The sequence below is a fragment of the Zonotrichia albicollis genome, chromosome Z, assembly GCF_047830755.1.
Source record: "Zonotrichia albicollis isolate bZonAlb1 chromosome Z, bZonAlb1.hap1, whole genome shotgun sequence".
NCBI lineage: Eukaryota > Metazoa > Chordata > Aves > Passeriformes > Passerellidae > Zonotrichia > Zonotrichia albicollis.
The window spans coordinates 21,708,174-21,732,239 of record NC_133860.1 but is presented as its reverse complement, the minus strand read 5'-3'; the positions used below and the strand labels follow the sequence as shown (position 1 = coordinate 21,732,239).

The window sequence follows — 24,066 nt, the reverse complement described above, 5'->3', positions numbered from 1 at the left end:
TGAGAATGCTATAATTTAAGTCAGGTAAAGGACTAAAGTGTACTTTTTCTCCCCAAAAGATAAATAATAGTGACAGATAATAAACTCACAAAAATGAAGATGACTGGATTAAATATGGATATGACCTGATGCTTTTTCATTTTAATAGTTCAAGAAGTATCTGGCATTTGTGTTCAGAGAAGATGGAATTCTCAATAGCCATCATGCTGAGCTGGAAGGTCTTATAAATAACACAGTGAGGTGTCTCCTCCTCTTGTCCATTTCAACTACTGAAGCATCTAATATCAGGCTTAGTAATGTTACTCCTTTTGAAAATGAGACATGAATCACTCTTTGAAAAGGTGGTTTGAAGAGGCATGATATATGCTTTTATTTCTTCTGAGAAATAGTTTAGTATTCACTGTTAAGATGTTATGATGTTTTCATGAGGTTTATATAATTTCAGCAGTTTGAGTCCTTCAGTATAGAGAAAGAATAAGCCCATGTAGAAAAAAGACAATGAATGACCTTCCCAATGTTTTACTAAAAGCTTGTAGCAGCATGGCTGTCTTCTGAAGCAGCCACAATGAAGACAGGCAGCATCCTTTTTGAATTTCTATCTGTCTACTGTTCATAAAAGTCCTTTTTTGCTATACCAGTATTTTATACTTAGATGTGAATCTAAAATATCTCTGTGAAATACTTTCTTTAACCTCTTTTGCCATTTGCTGACTGGCTTGGAATTTATTCTTCACTTGCAATCATGCAACTTGTTTGAGTGATGATGCAATTTGTAATTAATCCTTTGCACAATTCCTACTGAGGATGGTGTTGTATGAAAGAGAAAAAAGATTTAACTTCTGTCTTTTAGATTTCTTTTCGTAAGTGTAGGGATTCCAGCCTGATCTGGCTTTAGTTGATTTTGTGGAAGTTTTTGATTTTTTTTTCTTGTCTTTTTTTTAAACTGCTTTTAATTAACCTCTGAATCTGAATGGTTGAGGTTGCCAGGGAAGTCTGGGTGTCATCTGGTCCAACCACCTGCTCAAGCAGGGCTACCAAGAGTCAGGTGTCAAGGATCATGTCCAGGTGACTTTTCAGTATCTCCAAGGATGGTGAGTGCACAGCCTGACTGGGCAACCTGTACCAGTGCTTGGTCACCCTCACAGGGAAAAAGCTTTTCCTGATAGTCAGGAGGAACCTTCAGTGTGTGCCCATCACCTCTGCTCCTGTCTCTGGGCACCACTGGAAAGAGACTGGCTCCATCTTCTCTGCACTCTCTGCCTTTGGTTTCCTGGGTGCTCCTTCTTGCCATTCTTGAAAACAGGAGTAACGTTGCTTTCTTCCAGTCTTTGAGCACTTCTCCTCATCACCACGATCCTTCAAAGCCTTTTAAGTGTGGCCTTCCAGTGACAAAAGCCAGCTCTCATGGGTGCATCCCACCAGGGCCCATGGACTTAGATATGTCTGACTGGTTTAGGTATTCTCTGAGCTGGCCCTGTTTCCAGAAGAGACAATCACTTCCCTGATTGTGCTGGCCACATTGCCTCTGATACAAGCCAGGATGCCTTCAGAGAGGCACTCCAGCATGCTGATTTCCCAGGAAGGATTTTGGGGATTTCTGTGTGATTGTGCCTTGTAGGTACTTCCTTGCTTGTCTACAGATGTTGGAGGTGACCCAGGTTTATTGATTTCTTATACTTTTTTGAAAATCCTTCTATGTGACATCGTTCCTGACAGCTACTCCCTGACAAGGCTGCTGTTGATTCTCTCAGTCCCCTTTTATTCTTAGCCAGAAGCTCCTTAATAGTTCAGCTGTCTTCCTGGCAAAGGTACCTCTGCTGCCCTTCTCATCCAGATCTCATCTCTCTCAAGCAGACACAGATCTGAAAACCGGGTCAGAGAACCCCAAACACCAACTCTGAGGCCAATTATTTATCTATACTAGCAGTGTCCTCCTCTCACAGTCTTATCCCCCTCATTGGTAGATAGAAGAGGGCACCACCTGTGACCTTGATTACCTGTAGAATTCTGCAGTAAATTTTGATGCAGTCTGTGTTGCCTCTGGCAGTATCACTGATCCCCACATGGAAGTATAACAAGGGATAGTAGCCATTGAGTTGGACAAGCTTCAACAGTTCCTCTACAATACCCAGGATTTAGGGCTTTGCAAGGCAGCAAACATCTCTAGATGATGGGTCAGGGACTCCAAGTCTTATTTTCTGAATCACAGTTTCTGTCTCTTGAGCTCATAGTCACATCAGCTTGGTTTGAAATAGCTGTAAAGTGGTAGATGTCAGGAGAAAAAAACTATGAATGTTAAGAATGTAAAAATTAGTATCTTGAAGAGAGCAGAAAGTTGCTTGTTGAATTCAGACTACATCCATAAGAAAAATTCATAGGAATGTGTGGAATTCAATGAATTACTACTTTTTAAATTAAATAATATTTTCATGGTTGGAATGTCCAAAAATTTATCAGTATTAAGGCCATTCATTGATAACTGGCAAATTTACAAAGTATGCACTTATATTTTCTTCAGAACATTATATTGCAGAGAAAAGATATAGTTCTTCAAACTCAGGTTTTAGAAAATATTGTATTTAGAAAATATGAAATAATAAAATATTATCTATATTATATAAAATATGTATTATTTATCTAATATATAAATTAGCCTAATAAGTATTTACAATACATGCTATTAGGCTGGCCAACTTCAGCATAAATCTTATTTGGGCCCTTCAAGCTGACTGTACAGAATGAACAGATGTTCAAGTATTGCACCTGTGTTTTCCACTAATCAGTATTGTCCGAAGATTGAAGCAATCCTGGGGAACCAGTGATTTGACAAGATCATCTCACACAGGCCAGAGATGCCTGGTGTACATGGAATCCCTCACAGGTTTTAGGTATCTAGTGCACATTACAGGCCCAGCTGAGGCTCTGCTAGATGTAAGATTACTGAGTTTTCCCTTCTTACATTACTTAGTTTCCTTTATGCTTTAAGCTAAAGGCCTGTGGTGGATTGACCTTTTCTGGCTGTCAGATTCCAACCCATCCAAGGTCAGCCCACTGCTCTGTCTTTAAGCACCAGGATCTTTGTCTTGAAGATTAAGAGATAGGGAGTAGTATGGCTAAAACTTGGACTGAGCATTGCCAGAGTGAAATAACTGGGGATTCTTTTGTTGTTCTTGTGAGGTGAAAGGGCAAGGAGTGGAGATTTACCTTGTGTGTGGGTGTTGTAAAAAATTCCCTTTCTCAGGATTTTTATGTCACTTGGATTTTAGTATGGGAAATACTGGGGTTTTTGGTTAATGTTAATGAAGTTTGTGAAGAATATTTGATGAATATATATTTTATTGACTGTTCTGAAGTGTTTCACAGAGGTGAGGGTGGAATGCTCTGGGTGCAGATGTCCAAGTGTTGGCAGTGAAGGTCTCCAGTATCTGTGAGGAGAGGACAGACCTGCCCTGTGCCAGACACAGCTCCAGACCCACCATAGGGTACAGCCTCCATCAGCAAAGTGTGTCAGTACCTCTGGCAGAATGGGTTTTAAGAAAGGGTAAAATGCTGCCTGACAGTCTAAAGGCTAAAAACAGAGGAGGAGCCATCCTATGAACACACTGGTCCTTGATGAAGGAATCAGAGAAGGCATTCTAGTCACTGGAGCACGTTGGGAAAACCACAGTGGAGGAAGAGTTTCCCTGAAACTTGTGTGGGATCTCTCCATAGTAGGTGGATATTTTCAGGAGGAACTGGAGCCTGTGGGGGATCCACACTGGAAGAGTTCCTGACATGCCATGGCTTGTGGCTGTCATGCTGGAGCAGGCAAAACATGTGAGAGGGAGGGAATGACAGAGAGGAAATATCATGGACTTCTCTCACTATCCAACTCTATTTTAATTTGCAACAGATTAATTTAATGTTCCCAAAGTCAGGTCTGTTTTTCCTGTAATGAAAATTGGTAAGTGACCTCCCTGTTTTTATCTTCACCGATAATATTTTATATTTCTCCTCATGTTCTGTTGATGAGGAAAAATGAGAGATCGGCTGGGTGGAGGCCAAAGTCAACTATTGCAAGGCCTTAATTTCTTTAGTTGGACATGTGTTTCAGATGGCGGTAGTTTTTTAAAGTTTTCGTAGCAGGACAGAAAGCGCCTTACCACTGGGAAGGTTTAACTCTTGTGGAGTTGAAGTAGTGAATGACTGCTATAGGAGTCCTTTTTTTGTGTAGATGTATAGGTTTTTGTAGAAAGTTTGTCAGGTGAACAATTGTATTCTAACATAGGTTTGGAATCCGATTTAAGTTTAGTTATTAAACTAGAATATCAGGAATTGATTGTCTGATGTCAATTCATGTTTGTATGTTGTTTTCTTTCTTAAAAGCAAACCAGAGCCTTACAAAAAAAATTTTCTTGAGTCTCATATTAGTAGACTCTCTTTGAAGTTACATGGTGTTCCCTAAGTTTCAGAGGAACTTGTTACAGTAATTCTAGAGTTGCTTTATTTGTTTGTAACCTTTTTATTTGCATCGACAAGTGAAATATGTCCTTCCTTGTGCAATTAGTGTACTGGGGAACAGGAAATTTATAAGAAGCTTTGTTATAGCAGTTGGCTGTGTTATCAAAATTTTTGCTGACAGCTTCTTTCAGTTCCTTTTTGTGATTTTGATGTTTGCCTCTATCTCTCTCATGCTGTCATTACTTCTTTCTCTGTTTATTTCCTTCATTTCCTGTATTCCCCTGTCTAGTGTACTGTGTTATTCTGTATAATCCTCTTCATACCCTCCTGCCCAATACCATTGTGAGCTGCCATAATTTTTGTGACTTAAGGCTCTTAATCCTACTGTTTATCTAATCAATGTCAGTTTTCTCAGAACAGAGCCTGCCAAATACTCCTCTTCCTGGCAGCTGTGTCTTGGGTGTCCTAGTGTGATTTGAAACTTGCTCTCATTTGTCAGTTTTCTATCCATTTGGCACATCATCCCTCCCTCTGTAATGAACAAGCTGGTCCATTTTATGTGAAAACAGCTTTACTTTTTAATAGCAGAACTGTTTCTGTGAATTCATATTTTATATTCCTTTAATTTTTCTTTTTTAGATGCTGGATGTCTATGACATTCTTCCTTTTGATAATCCAGATGGTGGCGTTTGGAAACAAGGATTTGATATCACATACAATGAAAATGAATGGGACGGTGAACCACTTCAAGTTTTTGTTGTGCCTCACTCACATAATGATCCAGGTAATATGTTAACTGAATTGATTTGAGGATCTAGAGACTTTTGAATTAGGAAATGCATTGCTATTTCTGTTAAGATTTGGAATTTTTTGAAACATACCAGTTAATATGTTAGATTTAAGTCTAGCAAGGCAGTGAAACAGATGTTTGATTTAAATGCCATTGACTTCCAATGACAACTGTTATGATACAAATTGTATGTCTACTGAATTTATTAACTGGAGCAGAACTTCAGTGTTGAAATTGAAAAGTGATGAAATTCTGGTAACACATTCAGTTTATACATTGCTGCATTAAATGCCATCAGTTCTTATTTTGATTTTTTGGACTGTCATAGATATTTAATCCTCAGCCTGTGCTAAAGAAATGTGCTTTTAGAAGATGTGACAATGGCAAATCAGAAGGTTTTGGCACTTTGTTCAAATTTTTTTGTGCACACCCCCAACCTATAGTAGGATAATGAAAAGTCTAGATTTAAACAGAAATTTAAGTATACCTGCATAATTTCATTTCCACCCAAGTGGGTTTACAGCGTAATAAACAAAATGGAGAACTGTTCCTTTATTTTGGAATGACTTCTTGATAAAATTTATCAAGAAGTGAATTATATTGCTGTACCGTGGTCCTGGTACATGTACACTGACCATGAGAATGTGCTCTTTAGTGAATATTACCTGGGAGGTGGGTGAATCCTGTAGATTAGGGGAATTCAAAGGCGTACTAGGACATCTTTGTTTAAGAGATTAGGTGTTGTGTACAGCAGATTAGTTTCTGGGTCTTTGGGTAACTCTTGCAGCTTGGCTGTGGGTAGGAGCATTTGGGCTATATGGTACCTCAAACAAGAATGTGTCTGGTGAGTGTACTGGCCAAATATCATCCGTTTAGGAGATAATGTTTGGTTTTTTGATGGAGTGGCATGATTTATGATGTGGATTATCCTACATTTCATGGGCTGTCTGATGGGGCAGATAGTGTGATGCATTGCTACATATACCCTGAAAGCGTGAAGAAAACATGCTGGAGGGGGAAGGAAAGGCATGGCTAGGCATTCCTGTAGTTAAATTTTGTAATGCTGGCTTTTCAGGCCATAAATCTTGGAGAGAGGCCGAGTAGGAATTTATGATAGAATTTATTTTATTTTTAGGGTGTGTTTTGTTCTAGGGGGGTTGGCGGTTGCACCTAACCCCTCCCCTTACCACGGGGTGTTGGGGCTAGTTGTAGCAGCGGTTGACTAATAAGTTTAGGGGTCTCCTTTGTGTCTTTGTTGCTTGTTATGGTTTATTTAGGGGGGATGTTGGTAGTGTTTGTTTATTCAGTGTCATTGGTGGTGGATTGCTATCTGGAAGCTTGGTCTAAGTGGGGTGGTTTTGGTTATGGTCTTGGGATAGGGTTGGTTGTGGTGGTGGGGCTTGTTATAGGGGGTGTGTTGGGGTTATTAGTGGATGAGGGGACGGTGAATAGTGAATAGTGGGGGTTGTCAGTCTGGTTGGATTTCAGTGGGGTGGCTGTGTTGTATTCAGAGGGAGTGGGGTTGCTTGTGGTTGGGAGGTGAGGATTATTGTTGACTCTGTTTGTGGTGTTGGAGCTTGTGTGAGGGTTGTCTCGGGGGGCGATTTGGGCTCTTTAGTGGAAGGGTCAGAAGTAGTTTAGATAAAAATGCCAGCTTTGGGAGCTGGAGATGAGGGTTTGAATCCTTTCTTCCTGAGACAGGATGGTAGGGTAACTCTAAGAAGGGGTTTAGTCTTCAATCTTTGGCTTACAAGCCCAATGGTTTTATAAACTATTAGAGTTAATTAGAGTTTGAGTAGTTTATTCTCTAGGGAGGCTGCAAGGAGGAATAAAACTAGGATGATTTTGAAGTAGGGAAATGAGGCAAGTTGGCCAATGATGATGAATGGGTGTTCTACTGACTGGCTGCCTACTCAGGTTAGGATGAGGACGTTGGCAACTAGTGTTCAGAATAGGATTTGTGATAGAGGGCAGAAGGTTATTGATGTCAGTTTTGATGTGTGTAGCAATGGAGTGAGGAATAGGATGAGAATTGAAGCAGCTAGGGCTAGTACACTTCCTAACTTGTTTGGAATGGATTGGAGGATGGCGTAGGCAGATAGGAAGTATCATTTGGGTTTGATACGTGGGGGAGTGACTAGTCGGTTAGCTGGTGTAAAGTTTTCTGGATCACCTAAGAGGCTGGGGGAAGGACAAACATTATCTCCTAACCAGCTGGGAGCACTGGTTGTTGTCATAGAAAGTCACAATTGAAGTGATATTAAATTTTACTACTGTATATCTCTCTAAAATTTAATTTGTTTGAAGTACTGTGGATCTGAGTGAAGGTATAAACATAAATGGCTTTTATTTGCACGTTTATAGCATTTTCAAAGAAAATGAATGTTGGAATGTAATTACTATATTACTGTCCAGTTATGACAGGTAAATTAATGCAGTATATATATGGTAAAAATATTCAGAGCAAATAATCACAGTATTGACCTAGATTTGCCTATTTATTGAACTATCTTTGAACCCATGTCTGTCTATTTCCTCTCTGGTTGTAGTTCTTCTAAAGACTTCCCTTGAAAGAAGCAGCTCTGGCACATAATGAATCAAAGCAATCCTAAAGCAATATACAGAACTTCTCATTCTCTTGGGTCTACTAGAATGGGGTGTGGAGTTTGTCTCCCTTTTTTCTGCTGAAGCTGTTGGGGTCACATCCTGACTGGTACAGGACTGTTGGCAGTCCACTAGAGGCCAGTGGGCTGATGTCACATCTGCCCTCCTGGAATGTCTTCACCTGAACTGAGCAAACACCCTGTGTATAGTGTAGGCTGAGGTAACTTCTCAGGCACATGAGGTTTAGGAACTGCAGGGAAATATCCTGAGGTAAGCTTTGAAGAGATTTGCTGATAACTTCACCTGTGTGTGTTCAAGTCATGAGGTACTTTTTCTGCAGGTTCTAGTGATTTCAATGTATGTGAAAGATATTTACCAAGAAATGGGGTCAGTAAAGGTGTATTAGCTACAGAAGCTTCAAATTCTCATTAGATTTTATGTTTTCTCATCTGAAGCTACCTCCTCTTTAACTTTTCACATAACATTTATGTTAGTGAGAATGTGTAGCTCAAATGCAAAGAAAAGGCCTTGAAACAACTTTGTCTAGGGCATGGCATCCCTGCCCATCGTGTGGGGCTAGAAATTGCATGGTCCTTTGCAATCCAAGTCACTGTGTGAATCTGTGAAACAATCAGTAGGGAAGATGGTGGGTTTAAGTTCCACCTTCTTTTTTGGAGGATGAATGTGCCGGTGCTCTGTAACACTTTGTGATGCTAAATGTGGGTTAAATGCCTCTGTGTGAATTTAACCATGACCTGCAAACTTGGGATCTTTGTGCTTCTCTCTGCAGTAGCTAAAGTGTTTCCCTTTTGGGAAATGGGCTGAGAGTGGGTCTCCTTCAGACTTTTGATCAGTAGGCGCAATTGCTTTAGTTGCTGGCAGTTGATAAGGATTTGAGCACCTCAGTGGCACGTCTTAGTCTTCAATCATGGAGAGAAGTTTGGTTGTTGTGTGAGGTTATAGCTGTCACAGATAGGTGGCAGTTCTGTGAGGAGCAGATTAAGGAGTGAGCACATCACCTACTGTGCTGGCAGAGCCCTTGTGTTGGCTCTCACCTGCTTCAGCTGTGGTGTTTTGTGGCTGCCTCAAGTGGAGGAGGCAGCTGAAGTGCAAAAGGGAGAGCTCAGATCAGGGCTGGCAAGATTGTCAGCCAGCACAGATGGACTTGAAAGACGAGTTTGGGTATGACTGGAGGGAGGGAAAGTCACCTCTAGCATCTATTGATCTGTAATAATTTTGGTAATGGCTACTCATTAAATTATTTAAAAATTGAGGCGTGAGCTTACTAAAATATGTGTGTACCAGTATCTCACTGCTGAGTGTGGTGGTTACAGACCTAGTACAAGCAGCACTTAAGTGGAATTGAAAGTGACTGAAGTAGATTTTTCTCCCACATGCAAGTGTATGGGCACAAAGGTCAGAACTAAACACTGCTTTTTAACACTTCATCAATTATCTATGACATTGGTAATTTTGCCTTACAGCCACTCATGTTAATCACCTTTTATTATTTAAGTCACTCTCCATTTCTCAGGAGGAAATCTATATAGTCCTAAGTCAGTGCTAAGATATAAGGAAACTTAACCATAAAATTTCATGCTGTTAATACACCATGTGTATTAACATGGAGTTTCATGTACATTTTCTGTTGACCAGGTCTGGATGTGTTTTTCTGGTGACTTCTTCACCAGAAGAGAGATTGCTTAAGCTCTTTTCTGACCCACCAAAATACAAGAAATGGGCAGCTCACAAGTTTTTCTTGACATGCTGAATGAGGGAAATTAGAACTTTATTCCTGGCTTATATTTCTGGCTTATATTTTTGTGTTTGCAGAAGAGGTGCAGTTCCTTTGGAGATCAAGAGAACTGTTACAGAAAGGACACTTTTGACTGCTCATCAGTAGAAATTTTCTTTCTATCTTAGCTATGATGGCAGCAGGTTTGGTATGTACAAAAGCAAAACCAGACCTTGCATAGGACTTAAAATTTAAGAAGTTCATAATTATAATTTTGGTAGTACCTCACAGATCATGGCAGATTTTACTTTTTGTGAAATGTGCAATCATTTGAGTTTTTAGTTATGCTTATGGAATTAAGCCTGATAAATCAAATCATTCTTGTTTTACCTTGAGCAGAGATCTTTTACAAGTTAAGGTAGGAATTGGAAAAGTAAATACACTGTCTTACTTTTTTAATTTCAGTGTATTTTCATCTACCTTAATTATTTTATTTTGGTATATATTTTGCGGAACAAGAAGCTCATCTGTCTAATTCCTTTTGAATTAGAATGAATGCTCTAACACAAGAATGTTTTTTCATTTTTCTGTTTCATACCTTTCATCTTCAGAGAAAGAAAGCCCCCTGAAACAATCTTATACAGCTTTAATTTTAATTTGAGATTGCCTTACCATCAGGTTTTTCAAGTTTTATTTCACAGTCTTGGGTGTGAGTCATTCGTCTTTGTTGAAAAGATACTTTTTGGTGAAATTAGCACTGAAGAGTTATGTCAGAAACATGCATAAAATATTAACTTGTATGTCAGTTCTGCATTTTACATCATAGAATGATGCAGTACTTATAAATTAAAAAAAAAAAGATGTATGTATTCCCTACTTTAAAAAAAGAGACTTTTAAAAATGCTGAATCTACAAAGGAGTTAATCCAAGTTACTTTTATGTGTAATCCTACTTACTAAAATATAAGATGAAACTTAGCTTTTGGATTTATTTCTGGTATTTGTCTTATTGTTATTGCCTGAGTATGATCAATTAAACACACATGCACATCATTCTAAGTTCTTTAGAGCTCTTCTTTTAGAGGTAAGAAGTCATGGCTACATGTCCTTTAGTTTGTTTGTGGGTTTTGTTTGTATTTTGTGGCGCTTGGATGTAATTAAGAGCAAGAATATCCTCACAGTTTTTGACACCTTTTTTTCTTCAGCAGCTATCAAAACAGCCACTTAAGTCTTCTCACAGGAGTTAGTTAGTTAGTTGAGAGTCAAACATAAATGTAAAAAAAAGAAAAAAAAATTACAGATATTTTTCACTAACTTGGGTGTACATTTTGAAGACCAAGAAGTGATGTTCCAGTAATATATTTGCAAAGAGAATGCTTTTATTTTCTGGAAAACTGTATAGTGCTAGCTGAAATTTATTGGTTTTATTTAATACTGACATAAAATGAGTAAATTACTCAAGTTTCTTGTATTGCAGGAAGTGTCACCGATGGGTGAATTTTAGACTCAGTGAAATTAATTATGATCTCCTGAAAAGTTAATCAGAGATGCAAACTTCTATCAAAAATGCATGAGTCTAGTATATACTGGCATAATATTTCAGAAATTCATGAGATGATCTGCCTCTTATTAAAACAGACTTCATCAGAAACAAGAAATTTTTTAAAAGGCACATTTTCTCTTAAAAAGTGGAGGGTGAGTTGTGGAAGTAAGCAATTGAAAAGCCTATTTGGTTTTATTTCAATCGTTATTTTAAACCAAAAGACAAGAATGCAAATGTAAAAAACCGCCCCAGGAGTCTTGCAGTTGTACATAAGGAGTGCCTAAATATTTTTGTTAGAAATGGATTTGTGATGATCAAATTGTTAAGTGCTTTTGTTTAATAAAGTTCCTTTTTGAATAACACTTAATTTGTCAGCTTCTGTTCTGATTTTGTCCTGTTCCCTTTGTTAAGTTCCCTTTATCTCTACATCTCTGTCAACCATGCTAAGACACAAGACTGCCTTTCTGTAGTGCAAGGAGCTGATAGAGCTTCAAGAAAGAATTTGAACTTTAAAATGAAGACAGGAATAGTGGCAAATCAGTTAATAAAATATTTCAGGATTTTTTGCAGAGCAATGAGCTGTGTTGATATTCAGAGATGATTCTTGGAGTCGGCTGTCAAGCCAAGGAAATTTACATTACAGTGGGGGAAAAAAATCGATTAAACAAACAGCTGCATAATGATGGTAAATCTCATGGAGGTGGGGAGAGACAGCAAGTTTCCACTCTTTTGAGGACAAGTGTGAGAGAGAGGATCAAAAGGCAAGCAGCTCAGCAGTGTGTACCCTCTGTTGTTATCACACAGGCTGGCAGAAAATGAAAGTATCTAGCAAAGTCCTCAACATGTATTAAGTTAAGCCTAGCATAATAATGTGAAAGACATAGCATTTTTTCTCTTGTTTAGAGGGTTGTTAAACATTGGAATGGTGGAGTCACCATCCCTGGAGATTTTAAAGGAAAAACTGCATGTGGCACTTGGTATCATGATATGATTTATAAGGTAGTGGTTAATCAGAGTTATTGTAAAAGATATCTGATAATTTCAGATATCTTTTATAACCTCAGTGATTCTGTGATCTTGTGGCTTTTATGTTGACAATGTACATTTTATGTACATTTAAACCACCAAGTGTTATTTTGCTGTTAATAACATACTTAGTCTTGGTAATCGCAGCTTTAAACTATTGCAATTTTTCCGTGTGTAAACTGTCTTTGTATTGAAAGTTTCCTGTTTGAAATGCACTGGTAAACCTTTTCTTTCAGCCTAGGAACAAATTCTTAGTTTGTGGATAAGCACAAAATGAACTTGAGTTGAAGAGTCTTGTGTTGCATTAGGGACTGAGGTGTGAAATAATACTCTAGCTAGCAGCTGTACATTGTTTTATCCATTATTTTGTTTAGTTCATTTTTTAAAATATATTTTAATTTTTATTGTATGTCTGCATGCAAACTTGACGAGTCTCTGTAAGCCATGGGGTTTAGAGCAGGACCCTTGAGGAAGGGTGTGAAGGCGCCGGGCTGCACCCAGAGCAGGGCAGTGGGGCTGGCGGAAGGGCTGGAAGGGCTGTCCAGTGAGGGGCAGCTGAGGAGTTGGGGTTTGTCCATCTTGGAGAAAAGGAGCCTGAGGAGTGACCTCACTGCTCTCTGCAGCCTCCTGGAGATGTTGTTTCAGAGGCTGTTGGATGATTCTCATAACAACTTTTTTTTTTTGGTCAACACAGAAATGGTCAGGCTGTTGGACTAGATGATCATTATAGGCCTTTTTCGGTGCAGAATGTTCTGTTCAGTCAATAAATAACTAGGTGTATGATACTTACATTTCAGAGGGCTTTCTGTTGGCTTTCAACTAAATCTATGAATACCTGTAAAAATTTCTTAGGACTCTCTGGAGTGTATTCAGTTCAGTGTGTTTACCATGTTACAATCTTCCTTAGCTTAATAAACTGAGTGTGTTCAAACAAAACAATCATTTTATAATAAAAACTGTTCTTCCTACATCATACTGTATTCTTCTGTCATCTACTTTGACATTTTAATCAGTGTTTCAGTTAGGCTGGTGTATTAATGTTTTTAAGAATGTTTCAAAAGAGTAATTTAATGTAAATTTGCTTTTATTGATGCAATATAAAATATTTTTAAATAGTTTATCATTATGATATTTTTCTGTACAGGAAAATCATAGGATGGTTTTAATTTATCCTCCTTTAGTTGTGTGCTAAGATGATACTGTCTCTTGCAGAAGAAATTTCTAGCATAAAGCTATAAACTGGTAGTCTAATACATGTGGATATTTGTAATGTAATTATCAGTAAAACATTCACTTGATTTGTTGAAAAGTAAATGAGAATTGAGAAAGAATAATTTGCTATGTGATCTCAATTCTTTAATAGATGTGGAAGCATCTATTAAAGAAAACAACCCAGACTGGAGTGGGAAGAGGTCAGAAAGAAATCTGATTACAAATTTAGATTATTCATCATGGTTTTTTTTAGCCTTTAAACTATTGCATAGCAGTAATTTACTGCTTTTTTTTTTTTATTAAGCTGTTTTGATTCCTCTACAGAAAGTATGTTTTGATTTTATGCTTTAAGCCCTCATATTAACTACCTTGACATAATGCATTTTACCCCTTTTAGACAGATTAGACCCCACTTGTTGATCTGTACAGAAACTTGTATCAAAAATGATGAGTCCTCTAGATGCGAAACATCTGTAAAAGAAAAAAGAATGACCCAGAACTCTTCCTCTGCACTATTACAGTTTTATTTCTTCTTCTGCAAATTAAAAACAGTATTTCTGCATCTACCTAAGAAGAATGCTGGGGTTTTTGTATCCCTAAAAGAAAGTACAATATATTCTTTCTGAGTCAATAGTCAGACTTTATTTAATTATGAAGTTTTTTTAAACTAAATTTGAGAATTATTTTTTAGTAATAAAAGTTTCTGCACTTATGTAACTTCTTTGAAACAATATAATGTCATTGCATAGCAGTCTAATCCTGTATCCTATAAGCAGACAGGCACTATTAAAGGCAGTGGCTCTGCAGAACTGAATTGGTAAATCAGAGTGGAATTACAAATAAGTGTAATTATTTGGAGTGCTGTCTTTACATAGTCTGTCAGCTTTCACAAAATCTTAAAATGGGCATATGTGACAAAAGCTGGTAGGAGTAGGAATGTGACACTCTAGAGTAAGTAGTAAGTAACAGACTTAACTTTTTCAGCTATAGTTGAAAGATTTATAGAAGCTATACAGAAGAAAGATTTTATGTGATTTTTATTTGAATAAAAATTTGTGAGTTTCTTTTGTGTTTAACTACAAAGGGTTTATATGTATTCTCTAATGCAAGGTATTATGAAAAGAATAAAAATTTTAATTTAAGACCGTAAAGTCTGAAAATGTGGTTAAAATTACTTTTTCCTTTGCATCTCACTGAAGCACAATTATTTGAGTCCATGTATTCTCTTGATGAAATTTTCTACCATACAAAGTATAGAAGAGCTAGAAAGTGAAAAGTCTAATTATTTCCATATGTTTATACATTTAAAAAATAAAACATGTAATCTTTTTTAAAAAGAAACTCCTTGAAAATTTATCACTTCAAGCTGTCCATGACACATCAAGCTTTTTACGAATAGTCTTTATTTATCTTTTTCTGGGGAGTGAGAAGGAGCCAGTTCTCTCAGGGACTGTTCTCTAATGAGACTAAAAAGCTAGTTCTCTTAACAGGCTGCATTTATATTTTTTTTTTTCCTAGGTTGGCTGAAGACTTTTGATGATTACTTCAGAGATCAGACACAGCATATTTTAAATAACATGGTTTTAAAACTGCAAGAAGACAACCGAAGGAAATTTATATGGTCTGAGGTTTCCTACTTTTCAAAATGGTGGGACGGAATAGATAGCCAAAAAAGGGATGCTGTTAAAAGGTTTGAGTACTGAACTTTTCTTCTCTGTATCTTGTTTTGAGATTTTCTGTATTTGACTACGCTGTAAACTTGAGATTTAACTTGTGATGCGGAATTACTGGAAAAACCAACTAACTGCTTCAGTTCCGACTTTTTGGGCTTGGTTAGGTTTTCTCCCATTTGCAAAATAGGAATCTGCTCAGGGAAGTGGAGACAAATTCTGAGTTGTCTAAAAATTTGTCTAAAAGTTCCCATGTACAACTGTGAACATGTCATTCAAATTGTAAGGGAGTAGCAAATATAATCTTGATTTGAAATCACACTAAGGAATTTCAATAAAATTACTACATCTTTCATGCTAGCTATTTATATATGGTATTTTTTCCTTTTATAATGCACATGAAGATTTTATGTGATTTTTATTTGCATAAAAATTGTGAGTTTCTTTTGTGTTTTAGTACAAAGGGTTTTTATAAACATGCATCTGCATTAATGGTAAAGTAGTATGTACTCTACACCCTTGCTCTTCTTAGCCGTTTTTGAAATCACAAGTCAAAATGGAATATAGAAGTAAAAAGTTTGCCTAGGCATTGAGATAAGGAAGCAGGCTGCTTGGATAAACTTGCACTATGGATCTAGTTTGGAGTTTTCAAAAACTGGGGATTTTTTTTCTTTTTTTCTTATTTTTGCTTGGCTTTTTTTCTTATTTTTACTTGGCAGTTCTTAGCTGATCCTTGTGATAGTCTCCTTCTTGTGCCCCTCTTTGAGATGTGTGTGTTGCAGTACGCATTAAGTCTGTGAGATCTTCACAGGCTCAAAGGTTAGGTAAAGGTGGAAATTTTGGAATCTTGGCAAAAAGATACTTATTAAGAAAAATTATCTGCAGTGAGTGAGTATTATAGCACAGCTGTGTGGTTTTTGACATAAAAATATCTCTTGGGACACAGTAAAGAGTAGATGACAGTCACTGGGGGGACTATGTCCTCTCTTCAGATGAGTCAGGTATTGGTTAAGAAGCACTTCAGACTGGAGAAGACTTGGAGAAGCTGCACTTGAGGTTATTTTTGTTGCGTGATTTTCATTACTTTTATGGGTACCATCTGTGATGGGACTAAATTTTGATGAGTTCACAGTGGTTTTTTTCTTGAATTCATTAAACACTTCCATGCTGGTGAACAGTGTAAGAGCTGAAACTGCAGGGACAACCTGGTGCTGGGAGTGTGATCTTTATCTTCACTGACAATGGAGAGGCTGCGTTGTCCTGTGGCCTGGTTCAAGAAGGCATTTTGATGAGTGAGGTGTTCTGAAGCGTTTGTAAATACAATAAACTTCCAATATCTATCAGCTCTCTAAAACTCTAAAAAGAATATTAGCTTAAAGGTGAGGAGATATTAGGGGAGATATTTCAAGCAGTGCTTGAAATGTGCAGTGCCTAAGCATCTTGCTCAGTTGGCCTTCAGCGCTCTGGTACATTCGTTTTATTTTTGTAATCTGTGCAGGAAACAGCTTTCTTCCTGATTTAAAAAAAAAATCTAATATATCACATGCAGTAGAGCTGGTTTTCTTTGCACAAGGACATGAAATACTTCACTGTTCAGCAGTTCACTTTTTCCCTGTTTGATTAAAGAAATGTAGCCCAGTGATGGAAGTAGCAAAAACAATATAGATTTTGGAATCACGTTGCTGGTGATTGCTTGTTGAGTATACAGAAATTGATTTTAAGAGTGTATTTTCATATTGAAGATTCTGAATATCATTTATATATTTGTCAGGTTAATAAAAGATGGACAATTTGAAATAGTAACAGGAGGATGGGTCATGCCTGATGAAGCTTCTTCTCATTATTTTGCTTTAATTGACCAGCTGATAGAAGGACACCAGTGGCTAGAAAAGAACCTTGGTATGTACATTAATCTAAAATCTAACTATGTTAATACAAGAAGTCAGTAAAAAAATACTTTTTTTTGGTTAAATTTCAGAGGTGCTTAGAAGGCTCTTTTTACTCAGCTTTCCTGAAACATTAAATCAATTACAGGAAGCTGTTGGATCAAGTCTGATATTTGCTATTCACATTTGCTGATAAAAGTTCCTGGACAAAGTTATTTGAACAATTTTATGCCACAACATTTTGTCTTGATCAATGTAAGACATGCATATAATATTGTCATAACCAAATACTAACACTAAGTTATGCTGAATTTTAGATCCCATGTCTGGTCTAAACAGCCTTTGCCTTTTCTGTCTTTGGAATATCATGACAAAATTCTTAAAATGACTTAAAAATTGATACTTCTTTTATGTGTTTGGTTCTGTTCTGCCTGCTCTGTGTTCATTATGTTCATTAGATGCTCTTCTGGAAGGCTTCAAAAAAAATTATATATGTAGCAGCAGTAGTACTTGTAGTTATAAAGCCTAAACCCATAGTAATGTTAGAATGGAGGCATTGCTGACTGCAGTTACATTGGCTGAACTGTTTTGCTGCCTTTGGAATGTTCTTTTGTTTAATTCCATAAGAAGAGAGAAACCTTTTTATACAGAAAATATTTGTACAGTTATTTTAATAATAAATTGACATTATTTCACCCAATTAACTGAAATGATTTTGGAAAGCTGTTTCACTGTTGTTCTTAGATTGCAATTTCCATAAACACAGCTTGACATAATTGGAGGGGGAAGGGAAGACCTAATAAAAGGGTAATGCATTCCTTACTGTGTTTTTTTTGGAAAGACAATAAAAAGTGCCAAAGGAATCATGTTGATGAATTAACAAGAGTTAGATGTGTCTTCTTTATTTACTTAGCATAAAGTTCAGCGCAAAGAGAGTATTAATAAACAGGATTCTATTGATCAACAAAAAATAAATTTAAAAAAATAGTTGTGGAAAAAAAAATTAACGTTATTTAAATAATGGTGACATTTCAACAAGCTATTGCATTTATCTATGCACAGCTATTCATTTTCTTTCAGATTTCTTTTATTTCATTGTAATATCTGTAAATATCTACTTAAAGTGAAAGAGAATATATATCAATTAATGATTCTATGCAGAGAGGTTTGATGCAAATTTGAAACCGTGTAGCAGTGAGTACTTTTTTAAAGTATTTAACTTTTTTGGAATGCCTTACTTAAAAGATATTTTGTTTGTTTAACTGTTTCATTTTAGTTTTTTAATTCCAGGATTCTGCAGAAGGTTTAACACTGAACTGGGTATATAATCTTGGAAATGTTGTCTTTAGTATTCTCATTTGAATTATTGGAATAATCTTTGAGTGAAAATCAAAGCTTTTCCCTTTTGTCAACAGGAGTGAAACCCAAGTCTGGATGGGCAGTTGATCCATTTGGGCATTCACCAACAATGGCTTACCTTCTGAAGCGCACAGGATTTTCCAAAATGCTTATACAGAGAGTTCATTATTCAATTAAAAAACATTTTTCAACACAAAAGACACTAGAATTTTTTTGGAGACAGAACTGGGGTATGTGCTCTTCCTTTAAGTCAATTTATTTTGTTATTTTGCACTAAAATGTGAAGAGAACTTGAATAAGTACTGTGGAAATATTTCCAGACATGATTTATCAGAGTTTTGTCTAGACCTGAAAAATTTAAACTTGCAATTCTGTTTAAAAAAAAAGCCTTTCATCTGTCTTAAATTTATGAGATTTTTTTTTCTTTTTCCCCCCTCTTTGAATAACAGAAGGGGAAATGAGAATATTTGGGAGTTAGGAAGGGCACTAAATGTAAAACTGATATAATTGCCATTGTTCCTCTGGTCTTCCTTTCTTTTCACTTTTATTTTTGCTTTTACCTTCTCTTGTTTTTTCCATTCTCTCATATTCCTTGCAAAAGTAAAAGGGGTGAAAAATTCTTTTATTTAGTTTTACTTTTCTTCTTCCTCCTACTGCTTTATTTCCTACTATGTGGAAATAAAGTGTAGGAGGAGGAACATTTCAACTACTTCAAATATTGTGCTAATGAGGCAATGACAGGAGGATGATTGGCTTTTGGTTTGGTTTTTTTCATTGTTTTGTTTTGATGTTTGGTTTTTTAGAGTTGTTGCTTTAATCCACTCAAAGTTTAAAAGATGTTTATTATTATTGTGTTTTATTACGTCTAAAATTCTGAAAATCACAAGTTTTGTCTGGGTAAAACACTCCTAACATTTGTTCCTGTCTTTCCCAATCAGCTGGTGCTTCACTAGAACATTGCAGTCTTGGTTGTATCTCTGTTTTACCCTCTTTGTACACATAAGGTACATACAAAAATAGACTCAAGCTATGGATATTCAAAATAAGAAATTGTCTTGGTGTGGTAGCTTTCCAGTACAATCTTTGGACTGAGAACATGGGAGTGATTTACTTTCGGCAAATCTGAAAGGGTTTATTTTAAAGTTTTACTCTATTTAATTCCAGATTTGGGATCCAGTACAGATATTCTTTGTCATATGATGCCTTTCTATAGCTATGATGTTCCTCATACTTGTGGTCCAGATCCAAAAATCTGCTGCCAGTTTGATTTCAAACGACTTCCTGGAGGAAGAATAAGTTGTCCTTGGAGAGTCCCACCAGAAGCCATTCATGCAGGAAATGTTCAACACAGGTACAGTTTTTACATACTCCTCAAGGAAACAACCTTAAAAAAAATGCAATTATGGTGGTCAAAGATGACACCTGGCAGAGCTTGGTGAATTTAGTTCTGTTGTGGTTCAACCCCAGCGAGCAGCTCAGCTCCAGTAAGCTCACTGCTGCCCTGGTGGGGGCGGGGAAGAGAATCAGAAGCATAAAACTCAAGGGTTGAGACAAAAAAAACCAACCCAAGCGCAAAAGGCTCTTACTGCTAGTAAAACGCCTCACCAAAGCAAAGAGTTCATTTGTTGTCTTCTTTTCCTAGTAAATTGCTTAAGTGAAACTTTTTAGCTTCTATCCAATTAGCTATCCTCAAGTTTGTGGTGAAGTCCCCAAGATCCCATAAGGTGTCTGTTTACCTAATTGAGGAGAGAAACTTCTAAGCTTTTCTCGTTTTTAAGGAGACAAAAGATAATTTTATCACTCTGTCAATAGGAGACACATTCCTACAGTTGAGATGCAGGAGAGACCTTGTCTCTGTGCAAGCGCTGCTCAGAAATAACAAAATCATCTCTCTGTTGCCAACCCTGTCATCAGAGCAAGTCCAGATCGCAGCACCATACTGGCCACTGTGACTCTACCCCAGCCAAAACCAGTACAAGCTTTTAAAATAAGCTTGTCGTGGGTAAACAATACCTATTACATAACCTAGTGTTTGCTTCTTAGCTGGGAACATAACTGTCAGTGAAATTAGATGAAAAGTTATTCTTAAGGAAGTAGCATTTAAAAAAATTTTCTGTTCATGGTACATGAGTCCATCTCTAAATGACACTCAGAACACAGTCATCTGTTTGGACTCATGTTACTGTTTTACTGTGTTTTTTGTGAATTTTATGAACAGTGATCTGTCCCCCGCAAGTGAAACACTTCAGGGGCAGTGCAATGTAGTGTGCTGTACAAACAGTGGGATAATTCCTGTGCTATATCCTTAAAAAACTTGGCATCCTGTGGCCTAAGTTTCCTGAAGTGTAAACCTTAAGTTAATCTGATTCCTGTTTTTGTACCCAGGGTGAAAATTCCTGTTTCTTTGTGCCCAGGGTGGAAATTCCTATTAACCTCGCAAACAGAAACACGGAGTTGTTTTGCCACAGTTAAGAATCAAATTTACAGTTCTACGAAGCTGCTTCTGAATTTTGGGTGTTGGGGTGGAGAGTGGAGGTAGCGAGTTGGGGAGGGAGAGTAAAGGAAGAAATAAAAGGAAAAAAACAAAAGAAAGGGAAGTGAATTAAACTGCCAAAGGTTTTTCCACAAATAGTTGTATTCTGTGGTCCTATTGCTATCTTTAGGCTTCACACTACATCAGGTTTCCAAAGGTAAAAGTTGAGGCAGCTGTTTATAATTAGTGCAAATTGCTGAGCGTAACAAATGTATTAACGAGAGCAGGGTGACTTTTTGGTCGTGAAGTTTTAAAGTGACGATGTGATTATGTTGCACTGCTTGTCTACATGTCAAGTACGGATCACTTTTTTTCTGAGTATAAATTCTGACAAGCATAATGAAAACTTCGCTTAAACAAAATTCAGTTACAAAATAATACTGAAGATAAAACCAAAATTAAACAGAACACTTTACAACTGCTGTATTTAAAGGTAGAAATTGGTATGATGATAGGAAAAAGGGGGTTTTAATAAAGTAGAGAATAGAAAAATGATGGTGACAGGAGAAATGTAGAAAAATTGCGACACACCCAGTGCCTATTGCATGGGAAGGAAAATTCGTATGCCATTACATCAAAGTTTTAAAAGATTAAAATCTTGACTATATATCTCAATTAGCTGAGACAAATATTTCCTGAAGAGCAACAGCTTGTATAACAAATACCTGACATAGAGGCTATAAATATAATTTAGAGTGTCTGCTTGAAATAGTCTTTTTAAGGGTCTTGGTTTTTAATTATTCTTAATCCCTGCACTTTCTAGATACAACTTTTGCGTAACAATCTGAATTAGATCTTGTAAAAGAAATTGGTTTTCACATGTCAAAGGATATTTAAGAATAAGATAAATGGGGCAGGGATGTAGTGAACATATGATCAAGTTGAATTGATTATTGTCTCAATATGGTCTCTGAAGCTTAGTATTTTGCATCAGCTTTTTTTAGATAAAAGCATTTTTGTTGTCTAACAGGGAGTTGAAACATCAGTATGCTGTATGATACCTATGGGAAAAGTAAAACTAACATGTGGTCTTTGAGTTGGAAGCCTGGATTACTTACATTTGAAACACTCGAACCACACTTTTAGTATCCAATTTCAAATAAACTCACTAAAACACAGGAAGTAATGTTTTGATGAAGAATGCTAAAACATGCTATGTATGTTTTTTGAAAAAGCTGGAATACTGTAGACAACCAAAAATGTTATTGATCTGACCTCTATAATGTTTCACAGTTATTATGATGAGATGTATGAGTTACAGAATTGAAAAGTCTATCTTTACATCATAAGTTTTCCAAGGTTATAGGTTTTCAGCACTCTAATTGATCTGCCTCTTATCTCTGATTGCTTTAATACTAGAAAAATACAGGACATCTGTGTGTTGGAAAAAAGTTGATTAATTTAACAGACCAGGTTTAGATCACTGACCTTCTTTCATGCCAAAGCTAAAACAAAAGTAATAAACCCCAGATCTTGAATACCCAGCTGGGACTGTTGCTTTTGATTTCAATACTCTTTTGGCCTTATATGTATATTAAAGAGATGCTGAGTTGAAAACTTTGGTCTGGTAGTTTCTAGGATTTCTCATTGCCTTGCCACTTAAGTTGTGACCTGGTAAGAAGGAATGAAGCAGCAACCTAATTGAAAACCTGTACTTGTTTAATTGCATTTCATAACAGCTGAGGTTGTAAAGACTACTATTGTGCTTTGCACTTGCCCTGATTTGCAGCTGCATCCTTGTCCATATGTTTGAACGCTGAAGTGTGAAGTTTTTCACACTAGGAAGAAAAAGCAGCTGTTGGTTGTTGTTGTTGTTGGGGTTTTTTATTGTTTGTTTCTCTGAGTTTTTTGGGTTTTGTTTTGTATTTTTTGTTCTGGGTTATTTGCTTTTTTTCCTTGAATGGAAATGAGTTCTTAGCAAAAGCACAGTTTGTTTCAGTGTGTCTCTCTCTCTCTCTCTATCTCCCAAGCATGGAATAGGAGAGAATCTTTGCTGCAAATTGTATGCTTCAGAGAAGTAGAGAATGGACTTTCCTCTTCACCAGCTACTGTTCAAAAGCCCAGTTTTGCCCTTCACCTTTTATATCTTTATGGTTGTATTGTATGGTCATGTGATGGTTAATGTTTGTGATTGCCTACCTCAGGTGGCTATTGCTCCTCTTTGACATAGGAAGGGTCAAAACCAGCCATGTTTATTGTTTTGGTACTGGTTTACTCAAATACTAGGTTTTTTTCATTAAAAGAAGTTGTGGTACAAAAAGATTTTCTTTTTTTGTGAGAGGTCTCAAGCATTCAGTGATAGTCTGAAAGCTTAAAAACAAAAAGTTTATTATGGCTGATCTCCTATGTGATAGGCTGATCACCTATCTCCTATTTCAGATTTTCATTCAGATAGGCAGGATAAACATATTAATGGGGGAGCAATAAAGGGGGAAAAAAATGATGAGATTCAGTGGAAGCTTTTTTCTTCCTCCAGAGGTATTTTTTGTCTTCACTGTGCTCTGTCTGGATCTTTCTGCAGGCACTTTCACACTCCTGTATAAATTAATGATTTAGGAAGTTATTTGAGAGAAATGTAGAATGATATCCTGAATTGATGTTCTTTGCTGTTCTTGCAATTAAAAGTTGTTTGCAATTGAGGAAAATCTCGCCGTTTCCTTAAAAACACAGAATAATCCCACAGTTATCAGTACTTCAGGAAAGAGAGAGAAGCAATACTGATGAGTTTTGTTGGATAGCTTGGAGAGAAACCCAAGGAGGACTTTGAAGAGAGATGTCACCTGATGTTACCTGTAACCTGTATTTTTCAAGAGATTCAACACTAAAGTATGTTTTCAACCATAGCCTATATGTGGAAAATTTGAGTTAGACTGGTTCCTTAGAAGGAAGCATTGCCAATTCTTGTGTTATGCCAGTTGTTCTGGTAACTATGTGGTGAGGAAACTTCTGTGTTTAAATCTTACAACCTGTTCAAAGTCATGGAAAGTATTGGTTGGCAATCTGAACTATAAATCCTCTGATAGACAGGGTACGGGGGGAGCCACTAGGTGGGTAAATTCTAGCCTCATTAGAACTCTATAGATCCTTAACTAAAGTTTATATTGTGGCCCCTTTCTCCCTCCAGAACAGTCAGACCTTGTGTCTATGCAGTACTTCTGCAATCGGATAAATAAGTAAGCTCTGACATGCTTCACAAAGAAGGAGGGGTTTCAAATATATTGGACTATAAATTCTGCAACAATGTTTAAATAGCAATTCTTCAAGAGTGT

The 24,066-nt window shown here is 36.8% G+C and overlaps 1 protein-coding gene across 1 annotated transcript in view; it reads left to right on the top strand.

Moving 5' to 3' along the window:
- The window catches only part of MAN2A1 (mannosidase alpha class 2A member 1), a 107,729-nt gene that overhangs the window by 14,956 nt on the left and 68,707 nt on the right, over positions 1 to 24,066 (top strand). Inside the window, exons 3-7 of the mRNA XM_074533687.1 lie at positions 5,080 to 5,224; positions 14,868 to 15,039; positions 16,791 to 16,918; positions 18,321 to 18,494; positions 19,429 to 19,615. Of these exons, the coding sequence (XP_074389788.1) occupies positions 5,080 to 5,224; positions 14,868 to 15,039; positions 16,791 to 16,918; positions 18,321 to 18,494; positions 19,429 to 19,615 (806 nt within the window). The remainder of the gene's footprint in view (positions 1 to 5,079; positions 5,225 to 14,867; positions 15,040 to 16,790; positions 16,919 to 18,320; positions 18,495 to 19,428; positions 19,616 to 24,066) is intronic.